Source organism: Rhinopithecus roxellana, chromosome 2, assembly GCF_007565055.1.
Source record: "Rhinopithecus roxellana isolate Shanxi Qingling chromosome 2, ASM756505v1, whole genome shotgun sequence".
Taxonomy (NCBI): domain Eukaryota; kingdom Metazoa; phylum Chordata; class Mammalia; order Primates; family Cercopithecidae; genus Rhinopithecus; species Rhinopithecus roxellana.
This window is the reverse complement of record NC_044550.1, coordinates 184,601,248-184,613,583: the sequence shown is the minus strand read 5'-3', so window position 1 is coordinate 184,613,583 and position 12,336 is coordinate 184,601,248. Positions and strand designations below refer to the sequence as shown.

The 12,336-nt window shown below is 36.6% G+C and overlaps 1 protein-coding gene across 1 annotated transcript; it reads right to left on the bottom strand.

Annotated features, from left to right (window-relative positions):
- Window positions 1-476: 476 nt before the first annotated feature.
- Window positions 477-11,949, bottom strand: JCHAIN (joining chain of multimeric IgA and IgM). The gene is made up of 4 exons (XM_010383981.2): window positions 11,716-11,949; window positions 7,419-7,542; window positions 2,152-2,232; window positions 477-1,482 (listed from the first exon to the last, which is right to left on the bottom strand). The coding sequence occupies exons 1-4, from the start codon at window positions 11,777-11,779 to the stop codon at window positions 1,272-1,274; spliced, it is 480 nt and encodes a 159-aa protein (XP_010382283.1). The 5' UTR covers window positions 11,780-11,949; the 3' UTR covers window positions 477-1,271.
- Window positions 11,950-12,336: the final 387 nt, after the last annotated feature.

Below are 12,336 nucleotides of genomic sequence, written 5' to 3'. Positions count from 1 at the left end.
CGCCAAAACTGGGGTTTCTACTGAAGCACCAGAGTGTCCTATGCATATCCCTAAAGAAACACTGAATAATTGGTGGAAGTCACTAAAAATGACTATTACCATTTTTTTAAAAGAAGGAAACAGAACAATTCCTTTTCAAGAAACCAACTCTTACTAATCATTCTCCCACTGTTTTAAATTCAGAGTTAGCATTTACTTTCCATAGTACCCTTAAATATATATGTCAATTGGCCTTGGCTTTCTGCCATAAAGAAGTTTTATGTACCATGATAAACATGGTATTTATCAGGAGGGATTTTTGCCCTTTTATTTAATTATGGGTATAAAATGGCAAAGCCACCTCAAATATGTACATGTATGAGTTCTGTAATTAATGCATCGTTATATCATACTTACAAACCGTTCATCAGTAGCAAGTTAACTTACATAAAGTTAACATGAGCAAAATTTGTCCAACAAATTATTTCACACAGGTATATGCTTATGAATCTATTTAATTGCTCAGACTGTGCTAGAGAATATGTACCAAGAAATACATATATTTCATAAGATTCAGTTACAAAACGGATGGTTTCAAATGGGAATTTCTTACACTAACCTGATTATGAAAAAAAGAAGTCTGTATCATCTGCTTCCAAGTCTGTTATGTCCAAATATATTTTTAATTATGCATTTATTTAGCTAGTTTTATAAATATTAGAGATTTCACCTTAAATTATTTTTGTAAATAGTTTTAGAACATGTTTTCCAATTATTATTTTCCTAATGAAGACATATATTTGACCTATGTTTATACACATATATTCTCTACACAGTGAAACATTTTTCAAAGAGAATAGTAAAGAAAACGCAGAAGCTCTGACTCTCCAAGGCAAAGGCAAAGCAAAAAAAAAAAAAAAAGAAGCGGGGGGGAAATGTGAGGAACATTTTATTACACCTCCTGATTTTTACTCCTTGAGTTTTATTTTCTCCCCTTGTTTATTTGTTTAATGCTAGAAACTGTATTCCTAAGGAAGCATACCTCTTTCAGGTAAGCAGGATAATTGGCAGATTTTGATACTTAGAGTGTGAACATATAATTAAGAAGTGATTACCTAATAAAGATAACAATGTGACTATTTTAATTATTTTGGTGGCAGGGAGTTGGTTTTACATCATCCAAAAAAAAAAAACCCTGGTTTCAAATTCATTGGTAATCAATATGCAAACTTTCTGAATCAAAATGGAGAGCCTCTCAAGAAAAAGAGCTATGCAGTCAGCAATGACTTAAATTAGTCAGGATAGCAGGAATCTGGGGTTAAGGCTGCTTCCACCATTTTGGTCTCACCACCATATGTGAATGGGACCACAGCTGTGTAGCACTTGTTTCTGTCATAAGTGTAGCAGGTCTCTGTAGCACTGTCTTCATCACAGATATTGCTCTGCGTAGCAGTAACTATCTGATTATCCAGCTCCACTTCTGTAGGATCACATTTTTTACAGCTGAAAAGCAAACATATGCATTAGACAATCCCCTCAAATGCTGTCTCAAAATGCGACTACACATTTCAATCCAAAATCAATTAGTTCTTGCAGCTCTGCCGTGACAGCAAAGGATGACTCCTTTCAGACATAAGAAGCTCTACAATACAGAAGAGCTTATGGGATTTTCCAATCTTTAATATATATTAGTTGAAAATAAGCAATATGATTAATGATGTGATAATATGATTATTTTATCTATACCACACAGCAATTTCTACCATGTTAGGCTTATTCCCAACTGTATACCTGTTTAAACAAGTTATTTATAGTGACAAGAAAGGGAGAATTTTTCTTAAAAAATTGATGTTGGAGTCTGTCATTTCCAAAGAAACACCTGCCTGTTCATAAGATCAAATCTACTTATTGAACTATTAAGAGAAATTGGCCTTTCTATGAATGCCAATAATTTTTTCTTTAGAAAAAATGTATAGCTAAATTTTATCTGTGACAAAGTGTTATGAATTTATGATACCTAATAATTAACATAGGAATTAATGTATTCAAAAGTTCAGATTATATTTGTAAATGTTTATACTCCAACATATTTTGAAAAAAATTCTTACAAGGTTAAAATTAAAAGCTATTAACTTCCACATCTATATTACTATGGAAAAAAATATATCTTACAGGTCAGACAAATGGTACACAAATTTGGTTCTCAATGGTGAGGTGGGATCAGAGATATTCTCCCTGTTGTTCAGAGGAACACTAAAAGAAAATAAAGAAAACAAAGTTAAAACAATGAAATACAGATATTGTTGTTTTTGGTAATAGGTATACTGCCACTATTTCATCAGAACAGTACTTATCATTGCATTTAGTACTCTATAAGCACTCTAGAGTAATACCATTACTCAGATTTTTTTGGTAACTTGCTATGTTTTAAATATGTCTCATTCAAAATAAACCTCACAGCAACTCCGCTGTCAACTATCTTTGCTGACTTGGCAAATTTTTGCTTTTCCTTTAAAACTCAACTCAGGTTTTACCTCTGTAATAATTATATTGATGTTATCCTCACCCTTCAACAAACTTCTTCCTCTGCAGTCTCATTAATGCTCATATATATTTATTATATTGAATACCATATCATAGTTGCTTGTCTACAGAGTGGTTGCTTCCCTGGGCTATGTAAGTTCCTTGAGGTAAAAACATTTATGTATTCCCAGTGCCTAGCTAGGTATGTGGCATATGGAATATGTTCAATATTTGTGAAATGGACAGACAGATATTATTATCCAGATTTTAGAGGAGAGGAAGTCATAAATAGGAGAGGTTAGTGGTCCACCCAAGTTCACACAAAAATTAAGTAGCAAAGCTGGAACTTTTTCATGTGATGTCCTGTGAAAAATTAGATAATGATTGTCAACAAGTTGAGGTGATTTCATTAACTTTAAAATTTTTTTCATGTAAGTCATCATTCCTTCTCATATGCACCCCTCTCTACCAAAAGGAACAACAAAAAACTTGTTTCCTAACTCAGTATTTAGCAATATTATCCAAGCCAGAAACCTGATTATCATACCTGAATCCTCCCCCGTCACACATCTACTCAATCTCACAGTCCAGTTGATTCTAATTATTTTCATGTGTGAAATCCATCCACTTGCCTCTCTTCTCATTATTACTGCCTTAATTCAGGACACCACTATCCTCTCCTAGATTATAACACTGTCTTCCTTTTGTCTTGACCCTTTCAAAGCACTGGTCACATTATGGCCAAACGTCCTTTCTAAAATGCAAGCTTAATTTCCTTCTCTGCTTAAAACTTCTAGCGTCTCTCCACAGATAACAGGGTATCCTCAAAATAGCATAGAAGGCACATCCTAATATGCCCCTAACTCTCCAGCTTCATCTCTCACAATGTCACGCTCCACAGTGCATGCCAGCTATAAACAATCACTTGCAGTTCCACAAACGTACCATGCTTTTCTCATCTCCCATCTTAACAATAACAGTTCTAACATATAATACTGGTTACAGTGTGCCTGGTACTATGCTAAGCATATTACGTGATGATCTCATCTAATCCTCACAGCAATCTATTTCCTTTTCCTGGAATGACCTGCCCCACCTATTAATTCTCTCACTCCCCACACACATTTAGCCAGCAAACTCCTATTGAGCTAACAGCCATCATCCATCCCACCACTTATTCCAAACACCCTTTCCTGCCTCCCACTGCCACCCTTCTCCTCTCCCTGAGGATTGGACTGGGTACCCCTCCTCAGTGCTCCTATAACAACCCATGCCCGTTCCTATCATAGCACTTACAATACAGAATTGTAATTGCCTTTTTAATTGTTTAAGGTTTCCCGTTAGACTATAAATTCTCTTAAGAAATGGACTGTATTTTAAATAAACTGTTTTATCCCCACCGCCAACCCTTAATATTTGGCAGTTACTAAATAAACATTCGTTGAATGAATGAATGAATCTATTCTTAATAAGACTGTAAAGACTCTAGTAATATCAGAAAAAGCTTTAAATAATGAGAAAGACAAGGTAATAAACATTTTTGAGAGGCTACTATAAGCCAAACACTGTTCTTTTATGAATTATTGTATTTAACCCTCACAATCCTATAAAGTATATGTGTATATATTCACACATACATACATAATTATCCCTTTTTTTAAAGTTTAAGAAAAAGACTTAGTTAAGTAACTTGCCCAAAGTCACATCATTTTAATAAGTAATGGAGTTGGGAATAATACCATAATGGCAGGTATTATTGTTACCTACATGATGGCTCATGCCTGTAATCCCAGCACTTCGGGACGCTGAGGTGGGTAGATTGCTTGAAGTCAGGAGTTCAAGCCCAGCCTGGCCAACATGGTGAAATCCTATCTCTACTAAAAATACAAAAATTAGCCGGGAGATGTGGCACGCACATGTAGTCCCAGCTACTCAGGAGGCTGAGGCAGGAGAATTGCTTGAACCCGGGAGGCAGATGTTGCAGTGAGCCAAGATCATGCTACTACACTCCAGCCTGGGCAACACAGTGAGACTCTGTCTCAAAAAAAATAATAGCTGGACATGGTGGCTCATGTCTGTGCTTTGGGAGGCCAAGGTGGGCAGATCACCTGAGGTCAAGAGTTTGAGACTAGCCTGGCCAATATGGTGAAACTTTGTCTCTACTAAAAATACAAAAATATTAGCTGGGCATGGTGGTATGTGCCTTTAGTCCCAGCTACTCGGGGAGGCTGAGGCAGGCGAATTGCTTGAACCCAAGAGGCAGAGGTTGCAGTGAGCCAAGATCGCAGCACTGCATTCCAGCCTGGGTGACAGAGGGAGAGTCCATCTCAAAATAATAATAATAATAATAATAATAATAATAATACCATAATGGCACAGCAATGGTAACATACTTTCAGAAATCAGAACAGGGAAGATCAACACATCAGGTAAAGTGTCATGAAGCATCTAAATTATCTGATTTCAGTAAACAATATAATATAAAAAGAGTCATTTCATAAAATAAAAAGATGAATTAGAAGATCATGGAGAGCCATTTAAAAAATCTCCTCCTGGAGGTTTAAACATAGGATAGACACTCTTCAACATGGCTTAAGTGCCAATGTTATGTATGCCATTCTTTCCAATTACCCACTACTCCAGCTGTTCTATCCCTAACACGAAGCTATGTGGGCAGGATCTCAGTGGTCAAAGAAAACCTGCTAGAGGAAGTGATGGCTGAACTAAGACATGCACATTGAGAAGGAGTTAACTAGGCTAAGAGGGGTGGGACAGAGTTCTTCAAACAGAGGAACTAACAGGTATAAAAGCACTGTGAATGTGGGGAAATAGAGACATTACAGCAGTCCTGAATTTATTTATTTATTTTTATTTTTTACTTTTTAAGGAAGTCTTGCTCTTGTCCCCCAGGCTGGAGTGCAGCAATGATGTGATCTCGGCTCACCGCAAACTCCGCGTCCCGGGTTCAAGCAATTCTCCTGCCTCAGCCTTCCGAGTAGCTGGGATTACAGGCACCTGCCACTATGCCCGGCTAATTTTTGTATTTTCAGTAGAGACCGGGTTTCACCATGTTGGCCAGACTGGTCTCAAACTCCTGACCTCAGGTGATCTGCCCACCTTGGCCTCCCAAAGTGCTGCGATTACAGGCGTGAGTCATCACGCCCAGCCCCAGTAGTGCTGAATTTTTAAACATAAAGTAAAAGAAAAGTGGCAATGGATGATCTTGAGAGTTATGCTAAGCTTTGTAGGTCAGGCCAAGGCATTTGTAATATATCCTAAGATCAATGCTGGGGAAATCCCGGGTTCAAGCAATTCTCCTGCCTCAGCCTTCCGAGTAGCTGGGATTACAGGCACCTGCCACTATGCCCGGCTAATTTTTGTATTTTCAGTAGAGACCGGGTTTCACCATGTTGGCCAGACTGGTCTCAAACTCCTGACCTCAGGTGATCTGCCCACCTTGGCCTCCCAAAGTGCTGCGATTACAGGCGTGAGTCATCACGCCCAGCCCCAGTAGTGCTGAATTTTTAAACATAAAGTAAAAGAAAAGTGGCAATGGATGATCTTGAGAGTTATGCTAAGCTTTGTAGGTCAGGCCAAGGCATTTGTAATATATCCTAAGATCAATGCTGGGGAAACCATCACAAGGCTTTTAAGCAGGATAGTGACAATAATTGGCACATAGATTAGGTGAATAAATAATAGTAAATATTTTTTAATATGTCCCAGAAATATATAAGCTCTAAAAGGAATATTCTCTATTTATTTTTACAATAATCCTACGAGTTAAGCATGATTTTTTTCCTCATTTAAAGATGAAAAAGTTGAAGTTCAAAGTAGATAAGTAACTTGCATACAAGAACACACAGCTATTAAGTGTCCCAGACAGAACTTAAAACAAAATTCTTAAACACATTATACTTTTCCCATTGATTGAAAGGAATGGAATGCCCTGTTCTCTTTCTATAGGAGATTCCATTGGGGAAAAACTATTAAGGTAGGAGTGGTTTACAAGGAAAACTTATAACTGATTGGATCCAATAGAAATCTAATTTCTCAAATAGTATCAGCATTCTTGCTATTGAAAAAGAGCTATATAGCATATAACTCTGGACTGTGTGTGAAATGAAGTGAATATCTGAAATCCAATCTAAAAGTGAGATCGAATCAAATTAGTTAATGTGATCAGTCTGCCTTATCTCGATGCAGACATCTGATTACAGTGTAAAAGACTCAGTTATCTATATATGGTACAAAATAAGACTTTAGTGTTATCTGCAGTTTCAGTTTGAACTGATCAAGGGCAACTGAAAGTTCTGATTCAAATTGAAATAACTTGGCCAGGCGTGGTGGCCCAGGCCTATAATCCTAGCACTCTGGGAGGCCAAGGCAGGAGGATCGCTTGAGCTCAGAAGTTCGAGAACAGCCTGGGCAACATAGTGAGACCCTGTCTCTAGAGAAAAATAAAAAATTATCCAGGTGTGGTGGTGCATGCCTGTAGTTCCATCTACTGAGGAGGATCACTTAAGCCTGGGAGTTCGAGGCTGCAGTAAGCAGTGATCTTGCCACTGCACTCTAGCCTGGGTGACAGAGTGAGACCCTGTCTCAAAAACAAGCAATCAAAAATAAATAAATAGAAATAACTTCATATAACAGTGCATGTTGATGACTAGATAACAGCCTTTGTTTATAATTTGATGTAGCCCACTGATTTTAGATTGCCTGTAATCTTTCATTCTTACCTCTAATTTCAATAAAATTGCCTCAAGTTCATTCACAAGATTCAACTCTTTACTCATGTAAAGTGCTACACAGCAAAAAGGGGAGTAAAGATGTAGGTATTACATTCAAACAATGCTTAGTGTCAGAAAGTATCTCTGCTTAGAACAGGAAAAAAAGGAATATGGAATGCCACATACATAATTCGGATGTTTCTCTCCACAATGTCCTCATTAGGATCTTCGGAAGAACGGATGATCCTAGAAGTAATCCGGGCACACTTACATTTGTTGTCAACAAGAACAATCCTTTCATCTTCCTGAGCTTGAAAGGTAAACGTATTACAAAGAAAGGAAAACAAATGTCAATTTATATATTTTGCATTGAGTTATTTTATCTTTCTTGCCTGCAGAAAAATAGTTTTATGGTTGGTTTTTCTCAACTTTATCCATTTGTTCTCTAAGCAGAATCTTACATCACAGTGAAGGAAATCCAAAAGTACTCTAAAAGGAATTTTCACTTTTTTCTTGAACCAGTGTATGGGAACATGGGATGAAATAATTCTGATTTTCACATCCTTCCTGAACTCTCATTTGTACTTAAAATTTTTTTTGGATAAATTGTATTATAGTTAAGAACAGGCATGTTTTCCTCCAAGATAACCTTATTTTGTATGACTTTTAAATATTCTCTACCACAATTATCTGCCTTTTCATAACAGATTATCATAGTACATAATTCAATAAAAAATAATAAAGACTATATTTCTTATAAGAATTATTTTAAGCAGGGTGCAGTGGCTCATGCCTGTAATCCAGGACTTTGGGAGGCCGAGGCAGGCAGATCACAAGGTCAGGAGTTCAAGACCAGCCTGGCCAACATAGTGAAACCCCGTCTCTATTAAAATACAAAAATTAGCCGGGCATAGTGGTGAATGCCTGTAGTCCCAGCTACTCGAGAGGCTGAGGCAGGAGAATCACTTGAACCCGGGAGGTGGAGGTGGCAGTGAGCCAAGATCATGCCACTGCACTCCAGCTTGGGCAACAGAGTGAGACTTCATCTCAAAAAAAAGGAAAAATAAAAGAATTATTTAAAAAGAGTATGTATGACATAAAGTGCTATAAATTTGCAAAAGCAATTTAGAAATATTATGAGGTACAATCTCAATTGAATATGCCTGTATATAGAAAAAAATGAATAAATGAATAAATACACATATAACCATTTAAGCCTTAACTTTGAATATCAAAATTTATTGTCTCATCTGAATATTAGACAAAAAGGTCTGATAAGTTGTTCGTTTGTTTGTTTGAGATAGTGTCTCACTCTGTCACCCAGGCTGGAGTGCAGTGGCACGATCTCAGCTCACTGCAACCTCTGCCTCCCGGGTTCAAGCGATTTTCCTGCCTCGGCCTCCCAAATAGCTGGGACTACAGGTGTGCACCATCACGCCTGGCTAGATCTTTGTGGTTTTTTTTAGCACAGATGGAGTTTCACCATGTTGCCCAGGCTCGTCTTAAACTCCTGACCTCAAGTGATCCATCTGCCTCAAGCCTCCCAAAGTGCTGGGATTACAGAGCCACCGCACCCAACCTTGATAAGTATTGCAAGGAATAAACAAAGGAAATTTTGTATCATCTGGATTTGGACTAACAGGTTTTATTTTAATTTTCTATTTTTGAGACAGAGTTTCACTCTTGTTGCCCAGGCTGCAGTGCAATGGCGCAATCTCAGCTCACTGCAACCTCCGCCTCCCGGGTTCAAGCGATTCTCCTGCCTCAACCTCTCAAGTAGCTGGGATTACAGGTATGTGCCACCATGCCCATCTAATTTTTGTATTTTTAGTAGAGACCAAGTTTCACCATGTTGGTCAGGCTGGTCTCGAACTCCTGACCTCAGCTGATCCACCAGCCTCGGCCTCCCAAAGTGCTGGGATTATGGGCGTGAGCCACCGTGCCCAGCAAATTACCAGATTCTAAAAATTCAAGTAATAGCTTTACATAAGTAATGCTATTAAATAAGAGCGCTAAATAATAATAATGATGATGCTGGCCGGGTGCAGTGGCTCACGCCTGTAATCCCAGCACTTTGGGAGGCCGAGGTGGGTGGATAATGAGTTCAGGAGTTCCAGACCAGCCTGTCAATATGGCGAAACCCTGTCTCTACTAATAACACAAAAATTAGCCAGGCGTGGTGGTGCACACTTGTAGTCCCAGCTACCAGGGAGGCTGAGGCAGAAGAATCGCTTGAACCTCAGAGGTGGAGGTTGCAGTGAGCTGAGATTGTACCACTGCACTCCAGTCTGGGCGACAGTGAGACTCCATCTCAAAAAAAAAATAAATAAATAAAAATAAAAATAAAAAAAATAATAATAATAACGATGATGTTAAATATGCTGTATTCGTATAATTTTAGCTAAGTGACCTTTAACAATTCCTCTCATTAAGCCTCAACTAAGAAAAACACAGATTTAGCACATGAATTCAAGTTATAAAGTTTAAATGATCAGAATAGTTATAATTTTAACTGGAAGTCTGTTCCTGTGACGATTCCCAGAGCAGAGAGAACCTAATGCAGTATTTCAGTCTTAATGATAAGAGCCACTACAAAAACATTTTAAGACCATTGTTATTGTACTTGTAATTGTTTGAAGCACTTTATAATGCATTATTACACCATTATTCATAAGTTCCTAATGAATCTTCTGACACAGTCTGTGTAATATTGGAAAGAAACATTATGGAGTCAATTCAAGGTAATGAAATAACTCATTAACATCTGAAAAAGGTAAAATGACCTAAATGATGTCCTCTTTTCTACTTGTGTATCCATGACTCTTAAATGTTTTTTCTCAGTGAAACATAAATAAGCACGTAATGCCTGACCAAAAATACAGATTGTTGAGGAGTGACTTAACTATTGAGTCTTAAATAGAAAATGTCTATATTCTATTATAGCATATAATTATTTCCTTACCAGAAACCTGGGAAGTTAATATATAAAAATATTAGGCAGCCTAACATCTATCAGAAATACATAGCTGTCAGAAAATTTACAAATACTTTCAATTCACTAAGACTTAGAGTCTAACATTTGATCTCACCAACAGGCAGTATTTTTCCTAACAAACCTGATATTAGGGACTGTGCTTTACTTTATTCCAAGAGCATCTGACACATAGTAGCTGTTCAATGAATATGTGTTAAATGTAATTCAGTTCAAACAAATAAGAAAATAGATTTAACAACATATGCTAGATATGACCATAATGAGTTTACTAAAAAGTGATTGCCTTACACAAGGCAGAATAGGATAGTAGGAGTGTGGGCTATAGGGTCAGATTGCCTGGGTTCTACTTACTCTCTTGCTTGATGTATGACTTTGGTAAGTTATTTCACCTCTGTAAGACTCAACTGGCTCAACTGTATGTCAGAAGTAATAATAGTATTTATCTTCACATGGTTACTGAGAGAATTAAATGGAATATTATATGTAAAGGAATTAGCATGATACCTAGAATATCATATTCAGTAAGTGATAGCTATTTTATATACAGATGGTCCCCAGCTTACCATGGTTCTACTTACAATTTTCCTACTTTATGATGCTGTGAAAGTGATATGCATTCAGTATGCTCCTCAGCTACAATAGGGCTACCTCCCTATAAAGTCATTGTAGGGTTTATAGGGAAATAGCCCCATTATATATATCATATATTTTTAGATATTTACATATACTTATGTTGTACATCCTTTAGTAATATTTTATATTTTAAATCATTAGAAAGTTATTCTTGATGCTAAATTAGTATAATATATATATATAATGTCTATTCCTAATCACATTTCTGTCATTATTTGTCTTGAAATAAGAACCACAGACTCAGTGATAGGAACAATCCAGACAAATTTTAATGTGCCCTTCTAAATGAAAATTATTTAATACTGTACCTCTAAATTCAGAATGTATTCCATTTTCTGAAGTTGTTTGAAAGATCAATAAACAAAATAACAAAAGTTCAGTCATCAATTTATAGGCAACCTGTATAACATTAAACATTGTTAAAGGGTCATAATAAATCTGTGGGCTCAGATCCAGGAAAGCTGTTAAAACCAATACCAGCCTCTTTGGGGAAATAAAATCCCAATGCATTCCATGTTGTACTTACAGTAATTATTATTTCACTTCTCCAGAATATTAATTTAAGAGACTCAAGGGAAGGATTATAGATTTTTAAGATTCAGTGTGGACGTTCATATAAGTAGGACTATCTGTAGTTAGTTAATTTCTTATTCTCTAGTTTGTAGTAGGCAAATAACTAAGAGAAAAAATAATTAAAAGATTCTTATCTGTGTAAAGTCAACTGCCATAGAAAGATAAAAGCATGTTAGAAACAGTTGCTGGCCTGCTGGCCAAACAAAGCATAGGCATAAATGTTTAAAACTGAAAAACAGATCTGTCCTATATTTTTCCTTTGATTTTCTAAATATCACATACCTTTTACATGAACAGCCTTAACAAAAATGGCCAGGACTCCCCAGAAAAGCAAATGGTTCTTCATCTTGACTTCACTTCTTCTGAAAAACGGGAGCAAAAAAAGTCAGGGTTAAGGTGTGTGATCTATAAGGAGTGTGCAAATGATGGTGCTTCTGCTTTCTTAAAATAACACTCCAGGCAGCTAACAAACTAAAAACAATCACAACTGTGGTTGAAGTCTGCAGTTTAAATGCTGAACTGGAAAAATGTATGACTCACATTTAAGTATTTTCTTGCAAAGCATCAAAAAAAAAAAAAACCCATAATTTGATGCAATCATTTTTATTTTGCATTTACACTATATAAATGTTTAAACCAGAAGACTAATAATAATTTCCCAAAGAAGGATTCCATTAAGAATGTTGAAATAGGGACTTTCCATTTTATTACCTAGACATGTTCATATTAGTCTTCAAATCAGACATCTGACATTTGCCATGCCTAGAATAATAAATGAAGTGAAGGAGGAGAGATGAAGGAAGGGGAGAGAAATGAAAGTCTTTTAAGGTCCCAAGTGTACCTTATGTTAATTTTTTATACTAGTCCTTAATTAACCAAGCTACCAGATTTAAATATATATTT